Below are 23,133 nucleotides of genomic sequence, written 5' to 3'. Positions count from 1 at the left end.
GTGTGAGAGCGGGTGCCTGTGCGGGTGTGTGAGAGCGGGTGCCTGTGCGGGTGTGTGAGAGCGGGTGCCTGTGCGGGTGTGTGAGAGCGGGTGCCTGTGCGGGTGTGTGAGAGCGGGTGCCTGTGCGGGTGTGTGAGAGCGGGTGCCTGTGCGGGTGTGTGAGAGCGGGTGCCTGTGCGGGTGTGTGAGAGCGGGTGCCTGTGCGGGTGTGTGAGAGCGGGTGCCTGTGCGGGTGTGTGAGAGCGGGTGCCTGTGCGGGTGTGTGAGAGCGGGTGCCTGTGCGGGTGTGTGAGAGCGGGTGCCTGTGCGGGTGTGTGAGAGCGGGTGCCTGTGCGGGTGTGTGAGAGCGGGTGCCTGTGCGGGTGTGTGAGAGCGGGTGCCTGTGCGGGTGTGTGAGAGCGGGTGCCTGTGCGGGTGTGAGAGCGGGTGCCTGTGCGGGTGTGAGCGCGAGCGAGTGCCTGTGCGTGAGAGCGTGCCTGTGTGAGAGCGTGCGCCTGTGTGTGAGAGCGAGAGCGAGCGAGTGCCTGTGTGTGTGTGAGTGCCTGTGTGTGAGAGCATGCGCCTGTGTGTGAGTGTGTGTGTGTCTGTGTGTCTGTGTGTGTGTGTGAGAGCGAGCGAGTGCCTGTGCGTGTGTGTGTGCCTGTGTGAGAGCGTGCGCCTGTGTGTGAGAGCGAGAGCGAGCGAGTGCCTGTGCGTGTGTGTGAGAGCGAGCGAGTGCCTGTGCGTGTGTGTGAGAGCGAGCGTGTGCCTGTGCGTGTGTGTGCGCCTGTGTGAGAGCGTGCGCCTGTGTGTGAGAGCGTGCGCCTGTGTGTGAGAGCGAGAGCGAGCGAGTGCCTGTGTGTGTGTGAGTGCCTGTGTGTGAGAGCATGCGCCTGTGTGTGAGTGTGTGTGTGTCTGTGTGTCTGTGTGTGTGTGTGAGAGCGAGCGAGTGCCTGTGCGTGTGTGTGTGCCTGTGTGAGAGCGTGCGCCTGTGTGTGAGAGCGAGAGCGAGCGAGTGCCTGTGCGTGTGTGTGAGAGCGAGCGAGTGCCTGTGCGTGTGTGTGAGAGCGAGCGTGTGCCTGTGCGTGTGTGTGCGCCTGTGTGAGAGCGTGCGCCTGTGTGAGAGCGTGCGCCTGTGTGTGAGAGCGTGCGCCTGTGTGTGTGAGAGCGTGCGCCTGTGTGTGTGAGAGCGTGCGCCTGTGTGTGTGTGAGAGCGTGCGCCTGTGTGTGTGTGAGAGCGTGCGCCTGTGTGTGTGTGAGAGCGTGCGCCTGTGTGTGTGTGAGAGCGTGCGCCTGTGTGTGTGTGAGAGCGTGCGCCTGTGTGTGTGTGAGAGCGTGCGCCTGTGTGTGTGTGAGAGCGTGCGCCTGTGTGTGTGTGAGAGCGTGCGCCTGTGTGTGTGTGAGAGCGTGCGCCTGTGTGTGTGTGAGAGCGTGCGCCTGTGTGTGTGTGAGAGCGTGCGCCTGTGTGTGTGTGAGAGCGTGCGCCTGTGTGTGTGTGAGAGCGTGCGCCTGTGTGTGTGTGAGAGCGTGCGCCTGTGTGTGTGTGAGAGCGTGCGCCTGTGTGTGTGTGAGAGCGTGCGCCTGTGTGTGTGTGAGAGCGTGCGCCTGTGTGTGTGTGAGAGCGTGCGCCTGTGTGTGTGAGCGCGAGCGCCTGTGTGTGTGTGAGCGCGAGTGCCTGTGCGTGTGAGCGCGAGTGCCTGTGTGTGTGTGTGAGAGAGAGCGAGTGCCTGTGAGAGCGAGTGCCTGTGTGTGTGTGTGTGAGAGCGAGTGCCTGTGTGTGTGTGTGTGAGAGCGAGTGCCTGTGTGTGTGTGTGTGAGAGCGAGTGCCTGTGTGTGTGTGTGTGAGAGCGAGTGCCTGTGTGTGTGTGTGTGAGAGCGAGTGCCTGTGTGTGTGTGTGTGAGAGCGAGTGCCTGTGTGTGTGTGTGTGTGAGAGCGAGTGCCTGTGTGTGTGTGTGTGAGAGCGAGTGCCTGTGTGTGAGAGCGAGTGCCTGTGCGTGTGAGAGCGAGTGCCTGTGCGTGTGAGAGCGAGTGCCTGTGCGTGTGAGAGCGAGTGCCTGTGCGTGTGAGAGCGAGTGCGAGTGCCTGTGCGTGTGAGAGCGAGTGCCTGTGCGTGTGAGAGCGAGTGCGAGTGCCTGTGCGTGTGAGAGCGAGTGCCTGTGTGTGAGAGAGTGCCTGTGAGTGCCTGTGTGTGCCTGTGTGTGTGTGTGCCTGTGTGTGTGTGTGTGCCTGTGTGTGTGTGTGTGCCTGTGTGTGTGTGTGTGCCTGTGTGTGTGTGTGCCTGTGTGTGTGTGTGCCTGTGTGTGTGTGTGTGAGAGAGAGTGCCTGTGTGTGTGTGTGTGAGAGAGAGAGTGCCTGTGTGTGTGAGTGCCTGTGTGTGTGAGTGCCTGTGTGTGTGAGTGCCTGTGTGTGTGTGAGAGAGAGTGCCTGTGTGTGTGAGTGCCTGTGTGAGAGTGCGCCTGTTTGTGTGTGAGAGCGAGCGAGTGTGTGTGTGTGTGTGTGTGTGAGAGAGAGAGAGAGTGCCTGTGTGTGTGTGTGTGTGTGTGTGTGTGTGAGAGCGAGTGTGTGTGTGAGAGAGTGCCTGTGTGTGTGTGTGTGAGAGTGCCTGTGTGTGTGTGTGTGTGTGTGAGAGAGAGAGAGAGCAAGTGTGTGTGTGTGAGAGAGTGCCTGTGTGTGTGTGTGTGAGAGAGTGCCTGTGTGTGTGTGTGTGAGAGAGTGCCTGTGTGTGTGTGAGAGAGAGTGCCTGTGTGTGTGTTTGTGTGTGTGTGTGTGTGTGTGTGTGTGAGAGAGAGAGAGCAAGTGTGTGTGTGTGAGAGAGTGCCTGTGTGTGTGTGTGTGTGTGTGAGAGAGTGCCTGTGTGTGTGTGAGAGAGTGCCTGTGTGTGTGTGTGAGAGAGAGTGCCTGTGTGTGTGTGTGTGTGTGTGTGTGTGTGTGTGTGTGTGTGTGTGAGAGAGAGAGAGAGCAAGTGTGTGTGTGTGTGTGTGTGTGTGTGAGAGAGAGAGAGCAAGTGTGTGTGTGTGTGTGTGAGAGAGAGAGCAAGTGTGTGTGTGTGTGTGTGTGTGAGAGAGAGTGCCTGTGTGTGTGTGTGAGAGAGAGTGCCTGTGTGTGTGTGTGAGAGAGAGTGCCTGTGTGTGTGTGTGAGAGAGAGTGCCTGTGTGTGTGTGTGAGAGAGAGTGCCTGTGTGTGTGTGTGAGAGAGAGTGCCTGTGTGTGTGTGTGAGAGAGAGTGCCTGTGTGTGTGTGTGAGAGAGAGTGCCTGTGTGTGTGTGTGAGAGAGAGTGCCTGTGTGTGTGTGTGTGTGAGAGAGTGCCTGTGTGTGTGAGAGTGCCTGTGTGTGTGTGTGTGAGAGAGAGTGCCTGTGTGTGTGTGTGTGTGTGTGTGTGTGTGTGAGAGAGAGAGTGCCTGTGTGTGTGTGTGTGTGTGTGTGTGAGAGAGAGAGTGCCTGTGTGTGTGTGTGTGTGTGTGTGTGTGTGTGAGAGAGAGTGCCTGTGTGTGTGTGTGTGTGTGTGAGAGAGAGAGCAAGTGTGTGTGTGTGTATGTATGCGTGTGTGTGTGTGTGTGTGAGAGAGAGTGCCTGTGTGTGTGTGCGTGTGTGTGAGAGAGAGTGCCTGTGTGTGTGTGCGTGTGTGTGAGAGAGAGTGCCTGTGTGTGTGTGCGTGTGTGTGAGAGAGAGTGCCTGTGTGTGTGTGCGTGTGTGTGAGAGAGAGTGCCTGTGTGTGTGTGCGTGTGTGTGTGAGAGAGTGCGTGTGTGTGAGAGAGAGTGCCTGTGTGTGTGTGCGTGTGTGTGTGAGAGAGTGCCTGTGTGTGTGTGAGAGAGTGCCTGTGTGTGTGTGAGAGAGTGCCTGTGTGTGTGTGAGAGAGTGCCTGTGTGTGTGTGAGAGAGTGCCTGTGTGTGTGTGAGAGAGTGCCTGTGTGTGTGTGAGAGAGTGCCTGTGTGTGTGAGAGAGAGTGCCTGTGTGTGTGTGAGAGAGTGCCTGTGTGTGTGTGTGTGTGTGTGTGTGTGTGTGTGTGTGAGAGAGAGTGCCTGTGTGTGTGTGCGTGTGTGTGAGAGAGTGCCTGTGTGTGTGAGAGAGTGCCTGTGTGTGTGAGAGAGTGCCTGTGTGTGTGAGAGAGTGCCTGTGTGTGTGTGAGAGAGTGCCTGTGTGTGTGTGTGTGTGTGTGTGTGTGTGTGTGTGTGTGTGAGAGAGAGTGCCTGTGTGTGTGTGCGTGTGTGTGAGAGAGTGCCTGTGTGTGTGAGAGAGTGCCTGTGTGTGTGAGAGAGTGCCTGTGTGTGTGAGAGAGTGCCTGTGTGTGTGTGAGAGAGTGCCTGTGTGTGTGTGAGAGAGAGTGCCTGTGTGTGTGAGAGAGAGTGCCTGTGTGTGTGAGAGCGAGTGCCTGTGTGTGTGTGAGAGCGAGTGCCTGTGTGTGTGTGAGAGCGAGTGCCTGTGTGTGTGTGAGAGCGAGTGCCTGTGTGTGTGTGAGAGCGAGTGCCTGTGTGTGTGTGAGAGCGAGTGCCTGTGTGTGTGTGAGAGTGCCTGTGTGTGTGTGAGAGAGTGCCTGTGTGTGTGTGAGAGAGTGCCTGTGTGTGTGTGTGTGTGTGAGAGAGTGCCTGTGTGTGTGTGTGTGTGAGAGAGTGCCTGTGTGTGTGTGTGTGTGAGAGAGAGTGCCTGTGTGTGTGTGTGTGTGTGAGAGAGAGTGCCTGTGTGTGTGTGCGTGTGTGTGTGAGAGAGTGCCTGTGTGTGTGTGAGAGAGTGCCTGTGTGTGTGTGAGAGAGTGCCTGTGTGTGTGTGAGAGAGTGCCTGTGTGTGTGTGAGAGAGTGCCTGTGTGTGTGTGAGAGAGTGCCTGTGTGTGTGTGAGAGAGAGTGCCTGTGTGTGTGAGAGAGAGTGCCTGTGTGTGTGAGAGAGTGCCTGTGTGTGTGAGAGAGTGCCTGTGTGTGAGAGAGAGTGCCTGTGTGTGTGAGAGAGTGCCTGTGTATGCCTGTGTGTGTGAGAGAGAGTGCCTGTGTGTGTGAGAGAGAGTGCCTGTGTGTGTGAGAGAGAGTGCCTGTGTGTGTGTGTGTGTGTGTGTGTGTGTGAGAGTGCCTGTGTGTGTGTGTGTGTGTGAGAGAGTGCCTGTGTGTGTGTGCCTGTGTGTGTGAGAGAGAGTGCCTGTGTGTGTGTGTGAGAGTGCCTGTGTGTGTGTGTGAGAGTGCCTGTGTGTGTGTGAGAGAGAGTGCCTGTGTGTGTGAGAGAGAGTGCCTGTGTGTGTGAGAGAGAGTGCCTGTGTGTGTGAGAGAGAGTGCCTGTGTGTGTGAGAGAGAGTGCCTGTGTGTGTGAGAGAGAGTGCCTGTGTGTGTGTGAGAGAGTGCCTGTGTGTGTGTGAGAGAGTGCCTGTGTGTGTGTGAGAGAGTGCCTGTGTGTGTGTGAGAGAGTGCCTGTGTGTGTGTGAGAGAGTGCCTGTGTGTGTGTGAGAGAGTGCCTGTGTGTGTGTGAGAGAGTGCCTGTGTGTGTGTGTGTGTGAGAGAGTGCCTGTGTGTGTGTGTGTGTGAGAGAGTGCCTGTGTGTGTGTGTGTGTGAGAGAGAGTGCCTGTGTGTGTGTGAGAGAGAGAGTGCCTGTGTGTGTGTGTGTGTGTGTGTGTGTGTGTGTGTGTGAGAGAGAGAGTGCCTGTGTGTGTGTGTGTGTGTGCGTGTGTGAGAGAGAGTGCCTGTGTGTGTGTGCGTGTGTGAGAGAGAGTGCCTGTGTGTGTGTGCGTGTGTGTGAGAGAGAGTGCCTGTGTGTGTGTGAGAGAGTGCCTGTGTGTGTGTGAGAGAGAGTGCCTGTGTGTGTGAGAGAGTGCCTGTGTGTGCCTGTGTGTGTGAGAGAGAGTGCCTGTGTGTGTGAGAGAGAGTGCCTGTGTGTGTGTGTGTGAGAGAGTGCCTGTGTGTGTGTGTGTGTGTGTGAGAGAGTGCCTGTGTGTGTGTGTGTGTGTGAGAGAGTGCCTGTGTGTGTGTGCCTGTGTGTGTGAGAGAGAGTGCCTGTGTGTGTGTGTGAGAGAGTGCCTGTGTGTGTGTGCGTGTGTGTGAGAGAGAGTGCCTGTGTGTGTGAGAGAGAGTGCCTGTGTGTGTGTGTGTGAGAGAGTGCCTGTGTGTGTGTGAGAGAGTGCCTGTGTGTGTGTGTGAGAGAGTGCCTGTGTGTGTGTGTGTGTGTGTGAGAGAGTGCCTGTGTGTGTGTGCCTGTGTGTGTGAGAGAGAGTGCCTGTGTGTGTGTGTGAGAGAGTGCCTGTGTGTGTGTGCCTGTGTGTGTGTGAGAGAGTGCCTGTGTGTGTGAGAGAGAGTGCCTGTGTGTGTGTGAGAGAGTGCCTGTGTGTGTGTGAGAGAGTGCCTGTGTGTGTGTGTGTGTGAGAGAGTGCCTGTGTGTGTGTGAGAGAGTGCCTGTGTGTGTGTGTGTGTGTGTGTGAGAGAGTGCCTGTGTGTGTGTGCGTGTGTGTGAGTGGGATTAATTTACCATGTTCAGCTATGCAGCCAGGTTGTGCCTCCAGCTAATCATCCCCCTTCATTGCATTTTTGTTAATATCTGCAATTTTGTAATTGTAGGCCTGAGGCAAGACTACGCTTCGAGCTCGGCCTCGGCATCCCGGCGGAGCTCTGCAGCTTCACTGCACTCATTGAGGCGAGGCACATACAGTGATCAGGAGCTGGACTCCTACAGCTTGGAGGATGAAGAGGCAGACAGCACGCCTTACACACACATCCACCGCCGTCACTCACCTTCTCCTGGCACCTCACCTCGCTGTCCATCACCTGCATCTGGCACACGTGTGCCCAGGCGCTCGCTTCAGGGCACGGCACCAGAGCTCCTCAAATTTACTCGGAGTGAGGGTAGGACTTACAGCATGCGTTTACAATGGCTTGGTTTTAAATTAAGCCCGGCAGATATTTGCTTAGAGCTTGGGGTTTGTGGCTGGGGTTTGATGTTAAGAGGCATTAAGAAGAGTACTTTGCATAAATCCGTGGATCTGTTTCCATGAATGAGAGATTTCTCTAAATTGATCCTTTAATACTGTATATTGTCAGACGTTTCTGTGTTTACAGTGTGGGCCCTGTGTTGCCTTAGTAGCATATTGCACCATACTGCGTCTTTCAGTCTAATCTCCCTCTACCACAGTAGAGTGTGTACAATCATCATGGATAACACTCATCACATTTCTATGTACTAAGAAAAGAAAAGATTATGGAGGGAGAAGGCAGGGATTAGTTCTGCAACGTGCCAACATTCCACATCTGTTGGTCCATGTACCTGAATTAGAGTCTAAATTAGAGCTTCATTTGTTTGCTTGTGGCACCCAAGTGTGTGACAAACACTTCTTAATCTTTCATATAAAACATTTTATAAACGGTTTAAGATCAAGTACAAACTCTATCACATCGGCTGCAGTGAGTTTACTATGTCAAAGAACCACAATTCAAAGAACCAAAATGCAAAAACTGTGGGCTGCACAAGGTGGGAAATAGACTCGTGAAATTCTTTTGATTATTTTTCAGAAATCCACAGATGGAAAAGGTTTTTTTTGTGTGTGTACTGCAGCCACCATTTATTTTATTCATGCTGTTATCAGTCAGAATAATCCAGAGCACATTGCATTTCTACACTAGCCTGCAGCTTAATATAGCAGGTATAAAATAAAATAAAAAATACACTGCATGGCTCACTTCCTGAAGCTGTGTGATTTTTATGGTCCTCTGCCTAACTGAAACATAAGTGAAATAAATGAGGTGGAAAAGGCACAAGGGTTCATTTCAGATGCCTCTCTGAAAGCAACCTAAGAAAACCTAAGAATTAACGCTAGCCGTTTTATCCAGTGATCCATCAGTGGCATCATGTGGCAGAATTCCAGACACCATTCCACTCTGCACTCATGAAAGGAAAGGTGACCGCATGTAGCCATTTTCCTTTTGCAGCAAATCTGAGTGGTGACAGCTTGTGTGTGTGTGTGTGTGTGTGTGTGTGTGTGTGGATTTCAGAGGAGTTAAGACACAGCATGCCTAACCTGGCCCCACGCACCAGCCTGCGCTCACTGGAGGCAGTGAGAAACAGCCGCAGCATGGAGGCTAACCTGCACAGCTCAGGCAGCCGCATGTCCCGTCTGCCCCAGTCCCCCACAGGTCGGTACCCAGCTTCCCCTGCTGCCTCACCCTCATCCATAAACCCTAGGACCCAAGGAGTAGGACAGCTGGATGACTGCCATCCTTCCACTTTAGTTTTTTTTTTTATTATTATTTTTTAAATCGTTTATTAAAGGGTTTTAGTCACTGACATCATTTTAAAGTTGTTACTACTAGATTCTGGAAAATATGTTGGCTGTTATTGTGTAGAATCATGCCAGATGAGTTTACACAGAGTGCAGTTTCATTTGCGAAGTGTAGATCAATACAAAGGAGGGGCATCGATCCATCAGTGCAGCTCCTCACTCAGCTCCTTATCCCTAAAACCCTGATGGTGTTCCTGGCTTTTACTTTTTTACTTTTAGGAATTCCAATTCCTGTTCCATGAACACTTGGTGAAATTCTCAGATGCTGCATTTTTAGGTTGCTTTGCTTTTTGTGCAACCATGTTCCCTTTTATCCAACACTACCTTATTCTCATGGATAAAGTGACTGCCCACATGACTGCGTCACGTGACTAAAAATGTGTCATCGTTTTCAAAAGCCTCCGTTTTCACAGTCCACACTGTGACACGAAAAGGCTGTTTTTATCCACAAAAAGTTATCTTTTATCAAAAGGTCTCTGTGTGGACAGAAGGCCAAAATGGATAGAAAAATATGCGTCTTTTATCCTGAAAACCTATTAGTGTGGACATGGCCTAAATAGGTTTGCAAACTCTCAGGATTTTGTAACAGTCAGGTAAAGATCCGAGTTTTCTGACACAGGAAAGTCTTCACAATGGGGGGCTTTGCGTATTTTATGTTTCTTCAGCTTAACAGTGTTTCGCATTGATTACAAAAAAGCCCTACAAGCAATGCTGAATGTATGTCAGAACATATCTATGTGAGAATCCATGCTGAGACAGAGCCTTTACACTGTGAGTGGAGAACACAGTTCATAAACAGTGGTCTTCAGGTTTATTCAAACATTTAGCTGTTGAAGCTTATGGCCCAGCTTCAGCTGGATTATATTTTACCTGCTTGTGTATTTGAATTGGAGTGATTTTGGTTTTTGCAGATCAGTGGCCAGGTCTGTCTCCTCTTGGTTTTCCGTTTGGTTACAGTTCACGAACAGATTTTACACTTCCACAATCATATTTGGATGATGTATTTGTATTTATTTCAGTGTTTATTGCTGGGAAATATTTAACATTTGAAAAACACTTTTATTTTTTAAATATTATTTAAGAATGTTTATTTATGATATTGTGTAAAGGAAAAACCTTTGGAGAATGGAAAAATAGTGCAGGTGTGTATATTAATGTTACTGTGTCGCCCTCTAGTGGTGAATTCTTAAACTGATTTTAATGATTAAGTAATGGTTCAAGTATTCAAATTCGTCATGTGCATAAAGACTGCTTTAAGCATCTATATACAGTGAATTTCTCGTGCCGCAGATGTACACTCCTATCTAGACACAGTACAAAAAGGATAAGTAAACGCTTATGCAGTTCAGAAAGTAGCAAACTAAACAGTGAACACAAACAAAAGACCGCAAGATTAGTAGTGAGCTCTAAGCTAGTAAAAATAATAGTAAACTATAAACAATGTATACAGTCATTAAGGGGGAGATGTCGCACATTCAGTACTAATGTATTTTGCAAGTAAAAAAATTATATCATAAACAGTATAGCGCCATACTTGGCATCATCTTGTTGCAGTGGCATGTACAATGTTTTTGTATGTAAAACAACTTTGAAAGGCCAATGGGAACATTTGAAATACTTAAAAGGAATTATAAGCATGACTGCTGTATAACTATATGATCTCTCTGTAAGTGCTGTCTGTCTCTTGCTCCTCTAGGTGTGTCCACCACCCGATTAAGAAGCAGTGGCCAGTCCCCGCTCTTGTTACGGGCTCCTGTGAAAGCTCTCAGCCCTGTGGGCAGCATGGCCGCAGTGCGACAGTCTGCAAGAGCGGGAGCTCAGGGACATGCTTCAGGAGCACGGAGGGTGCAGTCACCCGGGCCTGCCAACGGAGCAGCTTACGGGGCAGGCAGGTCCACTAGCACAGCGCCAAAACAAGCAGTGGGCAGAAGCATGACACCTACTGCTTCAGCTTCCTCAAAAAGCAGGCTTGCCCAGACCCCTAGAAGGTAGTGCTTGACTACTTAACAGAAGATGTACACAGGCCATGTTATGTTTATATATATATATATATATATATAACACACTACTCACAAAAAGTTAAGGATATTTGGCTTTTGGGTTAAATTTATGGAAAATGTAAAAAGTTCACACTAAAGTGATATTATATCATGAAAGTAGGGCATTTAAGTAGAAGCATGCAATGGTGATTTTCTCAAACAAGTTATTGAAACAAAAGCCAACAACAGTGGTGGGTATACTACAACAAAAAATGTCAATGTCTCAATAATTTGTCATGTGCCCTTGACCATCAGTTAAATTGTCTGCTGAGGCATGGCCACTCTTCTTGAAGGGCGGCCCTCAGGTCACTGAGGTTCTGGGGGGCAGGGTTACAAGCCTCTACACGGCGACTCAGCTGATCCCATAGGTTTTCTATGGGATTCAGGTCTGGAGAAAGTGCAGGCCACTCCATTTGAGGTACCCCAGCCTCCAGCAGCCGTTCCCTAATGATGCGACCTCGATGAGCTGGAGCATTGTCGTCCATGAAAATGAAATTAGGCCTGTGTTGTTCATGCAGGGGCACAATGACTGAATTAATGATGTTATTCAGGTAGTATTGTCTTGTCACTACCATTCACAAGATGTAGGGCAATTCTGTATTGAGTAGACACACCTGCCCAGACTGTAACACCACCACAACAGTGGCTGATGCATAGCGCTCTCCTTGACGTCTCCAACATCGTTGGCGGCCATTATTTCTGCTCAACGCGAATCGACTTTCATCAGAGAACAGCACTGAGGCCCACTGGTCCCTCGTCCAGCGTAAATGCTCCCTGGCCCGACGCCTGTGCCTGGTGGTGTGGTCAGGTACCCTTGCAGGTCATCTAGCACGCAGACCACGCTGATGTAAACGGTTTCGAATGGTCTGACGTGACACTTAGGTGCCTCTCACCTCCCTGAAATGTGCCTGGAGTTGAGTGGCATTCATCATCCGGTTCTGCAGGGCACTGTTCACAATGAAGCGGTCATCAAAGTGAAAGGCCAAAGGATGTCCACTTCTATGCCTTTCTGTGACTCTTCCAGTCTCTCTGTATCTCTGTCGCAACCTGCTGATGACACTCTGTGACACTCTAAGCTCAGTGGCCACTTCCCTCTGAGAACATCCTGTTTGAAGCCTCACAATGGCGAGGTACTGTTGATCAATTGTTAGGTGTGGTCTTAGTCTCATGATGTCAAAATGTGAACAGCATGATGAAGAGGTCTGTTTAAATACCAATTCTAATTGAACCAGAAAATTTATTGGTCGATTCATGGATCAAACACCAGTTGTGAATTTTGCCGTTAAGCACCTTGTTAGAGAACAGCAAGTTATGCAAAAAGTACTGAAACTCTGAACAGTTGGACATGTGCATTCAAAAGTGTAGAGAAGGTCAAATTAAGTTCACCTGTAAAGGTTATAGTGCATTTTAGGTGCATCCTGAAATTTCACCCGAAAGCCGAATATCCTTAAATTTTTGTGAGGGGTGTGTGTGTGTGTGTGTGTGTGTGTGTGTATATAATCAGGTTATATTACACTACTTGACATTTCTATCATACACAATGTCTGTAACAATATATGGGTTTGCTCCCAAACATCTAGCAAAAACAGTAAGAAAAATCTGTACAGACATTTATAATAATATTTATAATATAATAATATTTAGCACTTACAGGGAGAGAAACTTATCTATCAGTATTATACTGTCACATTGCTCACATCAATATTGTCATATTGCTCACACCTTTTGACTAAAATGATGGAAATAAGCAGGATAAACATAATCGCTCATGATGCAGCTTTGAAGCAAGCAATTCTTCCAGCCTTTATTACTGACTCAAAACATCAACACTTGATTTGTAAAATCAATTTCCTGTTTTTATTGCGTCTTCTCACAGCAGGTCTCTGGGAATGACAAAAACCTGTGGTCCGATAACAGACGATTCCTGGAAGGATGGCTGTTACTAAAGTATTTTGTCATTTTTCCCTTTACACACTCCTAGACAACATCCATAAAACACAAAAGCTGCCTTTAAAAACATCACAGGGACACTGGACACACCAAGGCCAGAAGCAGAAAGGCACAAAAACACACCAACCCTGGAAAGTTTTTCTCCAGCATGAATCCTCTTCCCCCAAACTGCCAGAAGCCAGAGAAACGCTAACGGAAAACCTTCGAGACGAAATGATTTTTTTTTTTTTTCATCAGACTTTGAAGTGGGCTGTTTTTTGTTTTTGTTTTTTTTATTATTATTTTAATTAAAATGCCAAGCTGCTTTATTTGTATGATAACTGGAAACGTTGTTGGAAAAGACGTGTTGTAGTGTATAAAATACCTAGAACATATGTATATGTTGTTTTAACAAGTTTGTAGCTCGTTATTCAGAACAATTGGATGCTCTCTCTTTGTTCTTGCTGAAATGAAGGAAAAAATATGTATGAGCTGTGGAATTTTCTGACCTACATTTCCAAGGCACAAAAATACAAAGTCTATGCAGTCTTCCATCTTTTCAAAGAGTACAAAAAAGCTATAATAAAATTGAAGTCACTGGTTTCTGCTTCAACAGTCTCCAACATTTTGTCTTCTCTTGTCTTCTCTATTCACTTTTCTGATACAGAGTCTCTTATAAATGTTTAGTGAATTTTTCAAAACAAGTTACTGGAAGCCAAAAAGTGAACATTAGAGGCCTTTTAGTATGGGGCTAATTTATAATTTCAACCTTCCAAAAAATAAATCTGACCTACACCAGTTCACATATTTTAAGCAAAGCAGCATGGTCTGTAATATGATTAGTAGTTATGAATTACAAATATATGATACGAATTGCAGTCTTATATCAGAAATTCCATGGTGGTTCTGCTTTGAAGCTCAATCCCAAAATCATTTTTTTTACAATAATATTTTTATATTAACATTTTTTTAAATTAAATTCAGTCTTCAGGATACTTATACTTAATGATTACTCCAGCGAATATTCTTCAACAATGTACTGTGTTCACAACACTGCCACCATTATCTTTATATGGAACAAATATTTTCTGCAAAATATTTTCTTCGTTGCACTATTTATTCATTTGATTATCAAATTTCAGATTTATACACTTAATCTCAGCAGCAGTAGTTTTCCTACAAAATTAGGCCGCTGGCAGAAGATCTGTTTCCAATACAATATTGGGTGTTTTGCGTACATCGGGATAAATATGTACTAGTGAGGTATAGGTGATCTATATATGTGAGAGTGAAGTATAGGTGATATGTCATAGTGAGGTTGTCTCCTCTCGTGTCTCCTTTTTGATCCTGTTCCCAATGTCTTACTGTACTATAGAGCATCTCTTCTGTATTTATGAATATATCCTGTATGTAAAGAGATATTAGGTCTGTACTGAAATTAAAGTACACGCTGTAATACACTGAATGGCTTTAATTGTAAATATTTTCCATTGTTGGCCAGGATGTTGGACTTTAAAAGCAGTTTGGAAAAGGACTGATTTGGAGTTTAGGTCTGGGGAGTGTTTGTCACTAAGACCTAATGAATTTACCAGTAGCCTAGATGTAGGCCCCAAAGGCCAATATACATTATAGACAGCAATCTGTAAGAACTGTCTGTCTTGTAAGCATCTTAACATGTGTTTCTTTTTAATGTCATTAATTATCTATTGGCCATCATTGAATAATGTACTTGAGCATTAACAAATTCGTGCAGAAAGACCCCTGGAGAAATGCCTCAAAGGCCTGGGTTACAAACAGCACACATACAAATGTATAACTTTCTTTGTAAAAACAAGAACAGTGCTGCGCGACATGTGGGAGTTTGTAATGATGGTGCATTGTTTAGTGTGTTTCTGTGCTGTTTTGTATCTTCCAGACGCTTTAATCGAGTTAATAACATAATAGCTTCGGCTATGTTTCTCTATGGGGTGACGTAAATGGCCCGGGCTCGGCGGTGAGCGAGGCCTCGCGCGCATTGTCTGCCCCCTCCCGCCCCTGTTGGCGGCGCGCAGCCTGATTGGCCCGGGCCCGCGAAAGCTTGCTCGGGGATTCTGGATGTACAGGCCGCAGATGCGCTACGGCTGGAAAATAAAGCCAAAACCGGATTATGTTCTATTCGGTACAATAAGAAGGGCGTTGGCGCGCCATAGACGAATCAACGGACCAGGTAAAAGCGTCTCTGTTGAGTCCGGATGTTATCAAAATATGAGCCGCGGCCTGTTTGGGCCTCGTTGGACAGCATAACAAACAAAAGCTCGTGGAAGGGCCTCGCCTAGCCACTTAGCTAGCTGCGCTAACGCGTCGAAGATTTGAATGAGTAAGGTATTCGTCGAGTACGCACTCCCGGGACTCAAACGAATACCCAGAGAACTAGTTTCTAAACTAAATGCATGCACTAACACGGCTGTGCAAGTAACTCCTTTCCCCCCCTCTTACTTGATAATGTCACTAATGCTAACTAGCATTAACTAAAATGGCGGAATACAAGATGGCGGACGCGCCTGCGGCAGATCTACAGCTAGCGCTACATAGAGAAATTGCTAACATAAACCAGTAGTTAGCCAGTTTTTATTCGGTTTCAGTGCCTTGACACAGAAGTCATACACTGGCGTTTGGTTTCCTGCTGGCTATTAATATAGTCGCGAAAAAAAAAACCAAGATGTTAAAGATTTCAAGCGTTGACGTAACGAAGAATCCAGCGCACGTAATAGCTGGATAGCGTGCAATGGCCATGATTTCAGCTGCTGCAAAGGGCTATGGGTAGACACGGGCAGAGGAGGGAACGCGCAGGGAGGAGGGGGGGTGGTGGTGGTGGTGGTGGTGGAGAAAAATAAACATTAAATCACTTAGATATACAATGACACCTAATATTAAAAGAAGTCAGACATGGGCGTCGCAAATATTGTGCTTTTTAAGAGGCACGTTAACGCTGTCGCGCTTGTTTGTGGCGCTGGGAAACACTTCCTGTGTTTATTATAGGCGGTGCCATTACGTCATTTTGGAAATTCCCTCCACAACGTTAAAGCATCTTTGGGGCTGTCTGTGTTGTGGAGTATACCTTACAAAATGTGTGTTTCATATGATATTTTGTGACATACACGATCTCAGTTGATTCTAGACAAGCCAGTGAAGGTTTACTAGCTTTCCACACTCTCTAAAAGTCTAAACTTTGTAAAGTGGCAGTGTCACAATAATTCACCAAATTGTGTGAGTATTTAGAATACTTGTTGTTGTCATTGGGGTGTTAACAACACCTTATTTATTTTTAGGTGCTTTCCTCCCAGATGTCACACACGCACACGGTGTTGCCTAATATTTGACACATTTATGTGTAGTAAATATACAGTCAGCAAATGTGAAGGTATGTCTAAATTTCATTTTATGGGAGTAATGACATTTAAACGTCAAAATTTCCCATCTCAGTTACAGACAGCCATGACTCTAACATTTCTGCTTTGGTTAATTTTAGCATTGTGAAAAAAATATCCAAGAAAATGGATCAAGGAGGAGGGGTCTTGGAGCTTCACTCCCAGGATTTGAAAATGCCCCACACAATGATAATGCAAGACTTTGGTAAGGGCAAGTATGAGTTGTCTGTAAGCTGTCAAAGTGTCTGTCTGTCTGTTTACCTGTCCATACAGCCATCCATCCAGCTATCTATTTGTCTAAAGATGGATTATAGGTTATTGTTATATCCTGAATTTCTGTATTTCTGTATATCTGCTTTGTGACCATATCCATTTCTGAAAGCGCTATAAAAATAAATTGAATTGTTGTGTGTGTGTCATAAAGTGTGTACAAGGTCATTCTGCTCTTCTCTTATGTCATTTGGGATTCAGCCTGACTGTGTATAATGTATATGTGCCATTGCTTGGATTCTGTGTTCTTAGGCATGGGGGGCATGGCCCACATAGACGGTGAACACATTGTGGTATCGGTACCCGAAGCTGTGCTGATATCAGATGTGAACACTGATGAGGGTATCCTGCTGGAGCATGGCCTGGAGGCTGAAGTGGTGGAAGGGCCTGGTATCGGGCAAGAAGATGTCATCATGTCTGAATCTATCCTGGGAGCGGAGGTGGCCATTGAGGAGTCTCTGGATGCTGATCATCATGTCCTGACTGCTGAACTTATCGAAGAAACAGTGCCTGAACAGGTGTTTGTGACTGATCTAATGTCCACACATGAGGACAGTCCACTGGACACTGAACTGGTGTCTGAGGAGGTGATGGTTGCGGACACAGAGGCCATAGTTCAGGCACACGATTCCACACCACCCTGTGTGACCCTTAAGACTGATGACGACGAAGATGTCAAGAGCACCTCGGAAGACTACCTCATGATCTCATGTTAGTCAATAGTGATTTAATAAGTGAAATGTTATACCTGTAGTGTCATGACATTCTGATAGTTAATGCAATGGTATAAGCAGATATTGTACAGATATTTGTTCGTATACTTCATTATAGTACTTATTACTTAATTATAGTAACATTTGCCTTTGAATTTGCAGTCACAGATTTGTATTGATTTTTCTTCACATTGCAGTGGATGATGTGGGGGAGAAGTTGGATATTGTTGACACTCCGTTAAAAATCAGCACAGAGATGGGCCAGGATGATGAATCCAAGGAGGATGAGTTTGGCTCTGAGGTTATCAAAGTGTACATTTTTAAGGCCGAAGGGGATGAAGATGTGGAAATAGGTGACAATGTGTGACAAAACTGAACTAGCCTTGACACCTTGTGTACTGAATAGTTGCATCTCTCTCTCTCTCTCTCTCTCTTTCTTTCTCTTTCTCTCTCTCTTTCTCTCTCTTGCTCTCTCTCTAATATATCCTTAGATTAAAAAACTTTAAAAGAAAGCAAGAAACACTTGTTAGGTTTTGGGAAAAATCTCTCAATTTTTTTCTGTCTGTGGTGTAGGTGAAACGGAGGTTGTTGCAGAGAGTGATTTCCCCAACGGGCATGCAGTGTTAGAGACGGCAACAGCAAGCACAGGAAGGCTGCCCAGGGAGAAAATGGTTTACATGGCAGTGAAGGATACCAGCCAAGGACAGGAAGATATGAGTGAGTAAACCTTGTTCTGATTGCACAATTCCTATGTATAGTTTTGTAAACACAATTCTGAAATTTATATGTAAGAATGGCAAATTCATAATCAATTTTACAAATCTGTGCTCACTGGCAACTTTATTAGGAACACTGTAAACCTGCACATTCATAGACTTATCCAATCATTTTTCACATCAGACATGAGAATGGGGGAAAATGTGATTTTAGTGACTGTAGCATTGTTGTTGGTTTGGTCCTGTGCCAGATGTACGGTTTAAGAATTTGCATTGATCTTGGATTTATAACACACTCTATAGAGTTTACATGGAATTGTATGGAAAAACAAAACATGCAGAAGAATAGTAAGGCTGGTTTGACCTGAGAGAAAGGTTAAGGAAACTCAAATAAGCACTCTTTACATCTGTGGTGAACAAAAACCATTTCAGAACATCAGAAGACCACATTTGGGTCCAAAAGGACAGGAATCTGAGGTTACACTGTGCATACGCTCAGTGAAACAGGACAGTTGAGGATAGGAAAAATGTTGCCTGGTCTGATGAATCTTGATATCTGCTGAGACATACAAATAATATTTTCAACATAATGTGGCTCAACCTGCCTTGTGTCAACAGTTCAGGCAGCTGGTGATGGTGTTGTGGTGAGTGATTATATTCTTGGCACAAGAAACACTGGGCCCCTTAATTCCAATCAAGCATTTTTACTGTCTAGTTGCAGTACGATAAACTCAGTCAACAAGACAGTGAGTTTAGTGTACTTCATTGGTCTCCAGTTGCCTGATCTGTATCTAGCATCATTGAATAGAGCACCAGTGGGATGTGTAGAACAGGAGATTCACAGGATAAATGTGTAGCAGTAATGTGATGGTCATAACCTGGACCAGAATCTTAAAGGAACATTTTCAACATCTTTTGGAATCTATACCATGAATAATTAAGGCTGTTCTGAGAACAGAGAGGGGTTGCTAACTTATTAGTCTGAATTTCATAATAAAGTGGCTAGTCAGTTTATTGATGTTGACTTCTTAAACTTACAGCTGAATTACGTACAGTATTTGCTGATCTTCAGTACAATAGCACCGTTGTTCGTACACTATTGCTGAAGTAAATTACAGAAAAGGGCTTATGATCAGAAAGTCATGAGTTCAAATCCCAGCATTGCCAAGCTGCCACTGTTGGGCCCTTGAGCAAGGCTCTTAACCCTTGGCTGCGTAGTTGTATGTATAGATGAGATAACAAGTCACATCTGCCAAATACCATAAATCTAAATGTAAGGCCAAAGGTTTTTTACCACTAATCATTCCATGTGTTCTGTGAATAGATGTTTCTGAGATGACTGACCAAGTATACATGGAGGTGATTGTTGGGGAAGATGAGGCTCCTGCCATACAAGAAGCTCATTTGGAAGATTCACCTGCTAATAAGACCTTTGTTCCTGTTGCATGGGCAGCTGCCTATGGTTTGTTATTTCTTCATTTGAATATTAAACCTCTTATGTTTGCTTTTTTATGCAATTGTCCCAAACCCATCAGTTTACAATAATGCAAGAAAATTTGTTCACTCAGGGCTAAAGATGGTGTTATGTCCACAGTGTTTGAAGCACACACTAATGCAGAGAAGCAGTGGGTGAAGTGAATTTCAAAAGTATGGAAGAGTCTGTATACTCATGTGAAAGAGTCAAAACTGTTGCTCTGCTTATTATCCCAATCTTTTCTTCCTGAAGTAATTCCAGTGGTTACCAGTATTTTTCAGTTTCCTGTAGTCCTCCCTTTGTCTCTCATAAATGCAATTTGACCACAGACTCGCCTTTGTTTCGGGGTCCACCTGCTGTGGCTTGTAATACAGCCTTCCCATTGCTGGATCTGCTATAGAGGGAGAGTTCCCTGTAGAGCTTAATTTCCAGTCTTGCCTGGGAAGACGGGTTTCTCTTTACTTCTTATTACATCGTTGAGGGATTTTTTTCTTTCAGTTTCTTTTTACCTGTTGTTTTATGTTTTATTTACTTTTGCTAGTATTTAGCCCGTATGGTGACTTTTAGCTCTTTACTATACCCCACTGGTGGGGCGTCTGTGCAAGGGATTTCCTTTGTGTTATGTGCTACTTATTAGAACCAGTGAGTTTAGCACATTACATCAATTTTTATTATCACAACTACATACTAAGCTTTATACTCATGTACTTTTAATGGAGTCATCTTCTAGCCTCTATCTTTCTGGAGAAGAACAAATGAAATGTTACAGTTAATTAAATAAAGCATGGTCACACCAAATTTGGGCAGTTTACACAAGGTGTGAAAATACATGCAAAACGGTCAGATCGGTCAGGAGTAGATTTTCATCAAGCCAGCAGAGCACAGTTAAGTTAGCAACTAGTTGAAGAGATGAAAGGCTCAGAGCAACACTGATGGAACAAGACAAAATTCACACTGAATGTGAGGGTGGCACACCACCAACTTCCATTATGTCCACACACCATGCTCTCGTAGTGCAATAGCATGCTTTACTTTAATAGGGAAAACTAATGCCCCATTCTTCAATTGAGTCAATAGTACTTGGGGGATAGGGGCAGCCAAATTTGGAGCCAACTGTAATTGCAACACTGTTCAATGTAAACATTGCAGGAAACAATGGGGCAGATGATTAAAAAGTCCATTTGCCGCTTTCCAGTTAGCAATGATTATGACTACAGTACAAACACTCGTGCCTCTAAGATAGAAACATTCGTTACAGTGGATGCTGGAAATTCCTGCTTCTGTCATAAACATGTCATCATGTCTGCTGTGAATTGGCCTTTACTTGCAAGCATGTGTACCAGACTCAGAGGGGGGTGTATGAAGTGTAATGCAACTCCTTTGTTTGTCCATGGGTGCCAGTTAGCATCACTAAAGAAACACGGCTTCTTCCATGTTTGCCAAGTTCCATACCAACAACTGAGACAAAAACTCCATATTTTATTCAGTACTGATTAATGCACCGTTTACTGTGCTGCATTTTCAGGATTCCTGAACTATTCCATACCATTGGCTAACCTTCAGTAGAACTGGAGCTGACACATTTTGCTACTGTTTTTGTATGTTTGGGTTTTAATGGGCAAGGATGTTTCACAATACGTCCAGGAAGTAGAATTGGTCTTTGGTAAGCAGCAGTTTCAGCTTCAGAAGTTTCAGGTTTTACAGCCATTGGTCATTATAATTTATGTTTGGTTTACATGAGTTATTTACTTTGACATTTATGTTCCCCTGCATTTCTGAACCACTTCTAAATGGTGGTGTCCTTTCTATTCTCTCTTTACCATGTTATCCCAAGGTAGCACTGTACAGTGTACTAGGTGTATATCTTGTTTAGTCATAAATTTCTTGCTGGTAGTTTGGTTCCTCTTTACTGCTTTTATGCTTGAGTGTTACATGTGTATGTATTGTATTGGCCTCAGTGTGATTGTGGATGCAGGTGTGCAAAGCTATTTGCTGCTCATCCATCATGGCCTCTCTCTGAGGGTGCTGTCTCATTCTTGATTTGCTCTCCTCAAGTAGCTCTTTGGAAACCACTAGAATGTAAATTAATAACATTTTAGCAGCTGTTTCTTTACATTGTGCACTTAAATGTTTATTGTCCCAAATTTATAGCATAGTTAAGAAAAAGAACGACTGCTTGAAATGTTGCAACTCCTATTTTTCACTAGGTAACAATCTGGAGTCTCATTTAGAGAGTAAGCATGGTGCAACCACTCCATACCTGCAAATCAGTGACAGCATCAGTACAAGCCGCGCTCTCAAACAGAAGATCAAGAAGAAGAAGAAGGGAGAGACACGGCAGTGCCAGACTGGTATGACAGAACAAGCTGGTATCAGTGAACAAGCTGTAGAAACGGCATTTAAGTGTGCACACTTAAGTAAATCATCCTCTCTGTTGCAGCTGTAATAATTGGCCCTGACGGCCTGCCACTGACGGTCTATCCTTGCCACATCTGCGGAAAAAAGTTCAAGTCACGCGGGTTCCTGAAGCGGCACATGAAGAACCACCCAGACCACATGTTTAAGAAGAAGTACCAGTGCACAGACTGTGATTTCACTACTAATAAGAAGGTCAGCTTTCACAACCACCTAGAGAGCCACAAGCTCATCGTCAAGAACGAGAAAGTCCCGGAGTACACAGAGTACACGCGGCACTACCGGGAGGCGAGCCCACTCAGCCCTAACAAGCTGATCTTGCGCGACAAGGAACCCAAGCTGCACAAGTGCAAATACTGCGAATATGAGACAGCTGAGCAAGGCCTGCTTAACCGCCATTTGCTGGCTGTGCACAGCAAAAACTTTGCACATGTTTGCGCAGAGTGCGCTAAGGGCTTTCGCCACCCGTCTGAGCTCAAAAAGCACATGCGGACACACACGGGTGAGAAGCCCTATGGCTGCCAGCGTTGCGACTTCCGGTGTGCTGACCCATCCAACTTAAAGACTCATGTAAAGAGCAAGCATGGTGCTGAGCTCCCGTTCAAGTGTGCTCACTGCCCACAGGCGTTTGCCGATGACAAGGACCTGCAGAGGCACATGGAGGTCTTCCAGGGCCACAAGACTCACCAGTGCCCACACTGTGAGCACAAGAGCACCAATTCGAGTGACCTGAAGCGCCACATCATCTCTGTGCATACCAAGGACTTTCCACACAAGTGCGACGTGTGTGAAAAAGGCTTCCACCGGCCATCAGAACTCAAAAAGCATGCTGAAACGCACAGGGGGAACAAGGTGCACCAGTGCCGGCACTGTGACTTTAAGATCTCGGACCCTTTCACTCTGAGTCGGCATATCCTGTCCGTGCACACAAAAGAGCTGCCTTTTAAGTGTAAACGCTGCAAGCGTGGCTTCAGGCAGCAGAACGAACTCAAGAAACACGTGAAGACTCACAGTGGCCGCAAAGTCTACCAGTGCCAGTACTGTGAGTATAATACGGCGGATGCCTCGGGTTTCAAGCGCCACGTAATCTCCATTCACACTAAGGACTACCCACATAGGTGTGACTACTGCAAGAAGGGTTTTAGACGGCCCTCTGAAAAGAATCAGCACATAACGCGCCATCACAAAGACACACTGATCTAACACTCCTCCGTCCCATCCACCTCGTAAACTAGCACCTAAATTACATAACAGAAGATGAGAACGGAATGGTACAGTTCAGTCGGGTAATGGCTCTTTACTCTTTCCCCCCTTCAGGTTTTTGCAAAGGCTTTTCAAATAACCTCAAAGTACTATCCCCATTCTTTGGAGCAGGACTGCTAGGGTCAGCCAAGGTTTCAAATCATTATATTTTTGTATCTACCTGGCTGAAAAGCTGTAAGTGAATAATGCCCTTCATGGTAATTGGGTAAATAAAGCTTGAGATATATGCTGTGATTGAAACGAAATGCCCATTATGACACTTAGGATTCCCTGTAGCCATGTTGCTGTGGGCTGCAGTGTACTCCCTCAGTGAGTACTAACTAGTGTGCCTAGCTTATATGCTAACATTTTTAAAAAAAAAAAATGCCAGTCTAAATCACGTCATTGGTTTCAGTTGGTCATTTGTGGTAAAATTATTTCCATTATTTTTATATTTACTTATGTACCACTCATAAGTAATCATGTATATTTACGCATATGGGTATAGTTCCATGCTCACTTACACTTAAGTATATCTCTGTAACACCAACCAGTCAATTTTCTTGCCCAAAAGTTTTGGGGATTGAATTCACTTTAGTTTGAATAAAACTTTTTAGTTGTCTCCCTTGTGAATGCCGCTGCAAGTAATGTATATGTATAATCACATGTAACTGGCAAATGTGCACATATTGTCATTTTGAATTC

The 23,133-nt window shown here is 45.9% G+C and overlaps 2 protein-coding genes across 2 annotated transcripts in view; both read left to right on the top strand.

Annotated features, from left to right (window-relative positions):
* The window catches only part of zgc:66447 (SLAIN motif-containing protein-like), a 31,846-nt gene extending 18,248 nt beyond the window's left edge, over positions 1–13,598 (top strand). Inside the window, exons 6-9 of the mRNA XM_058398093.1 lie at positions 6,509–6,793; positions 7,937–8,077; positions 9,920–10,211; positions 12,139–13,598. Coding sequence (XP_058254076.1) covers positions 6,509–6,793; positions 7,937–8,077; positions 9,920–10,211; positions 12,139–12,208 — 788 coding nt within the window. The 3' untranslated portion in view covers positions 12,209–13,598. The remainder of the gene's footprint in view (positions 1–6,508; positions 6,794–7,936; positions 8,078–9,919; positions 10,212–12,138) is intronic.
* A 600-nt stretch (positions 13,599–14,198) lies between these two features.
* On the top strand, positions 14,199–23,060 carry znf711 (zinc finger protein 711). Its single transcript, XM_058398092.1, has 9 exons — positions 14,199–14,397; positions 15,500–15,591; positions 15,700–15,803; positions 16,121–16,579; positions 16,779–16,934; positions 17,155–17,298; positions 18,622–18,759; positions 20,979–21,122; positions 21,212–23,060. Exons 3-9 carry the CDS (start codon positions 15,725–15,727, stop codon positions 22,387–22,389), a joined length of 2,298 nt encoding a protein of 765 aa, XP_058254075.1. The 5' UTR covers positions 14,199–14,397; positions 15,500–15,591; positions 15,700–15,724; the 3' UTR covers positions 22,390–23,060.
* Positions 23,061–23,133: the final 73 nt, after the last annotated feature.

This window comes from Hemibagrus wyckioides, linkage group LG08, assembly GCF_019097595.1.
Source record: "Hemibagrus wyckioides isolate EC202008001 linkage group LG08, SWU_Hwy_1.0, whole genome shotgun sequence".
Lineage (NCBI taxonomy): Eukaryota > Metazoa > Chordata > Actinopteri > Siluriformes > Bagridae > Hemibagrus > Hemibagrus wyckioides.
This window is presented reverse-complemented; position numbering and strand designations above follow the sequence as displayed.

What these genes read in the sequence shown, in the direction of transcription:
- znf711 (XM_058398092.1), top strand. Translation starts at nt 15,725, where the DNA reads ATGGATCAAGGAGGAGGGGTCTTGGAGCTTCACTCCCAGGATTTGAAA. An exon ending in AATGATAATGCAAGACTTTG is followed by an intron (nt 15,804 to 16,120) that starts GTAAGGGCAAGT and finishes CTGTGTTCTTAG; the next exon opens with GCATGGGGGGCATGGCCCAC. An exon ending in TGCATGGGCAGCTGCCTATG is followed by an intron (nt 18,760 to 20,978) that starts GTTTGTTATTTC and finishes ATTTTTCACTAG; the next exon opens with GTAACAATCTGGAGTCTCAT.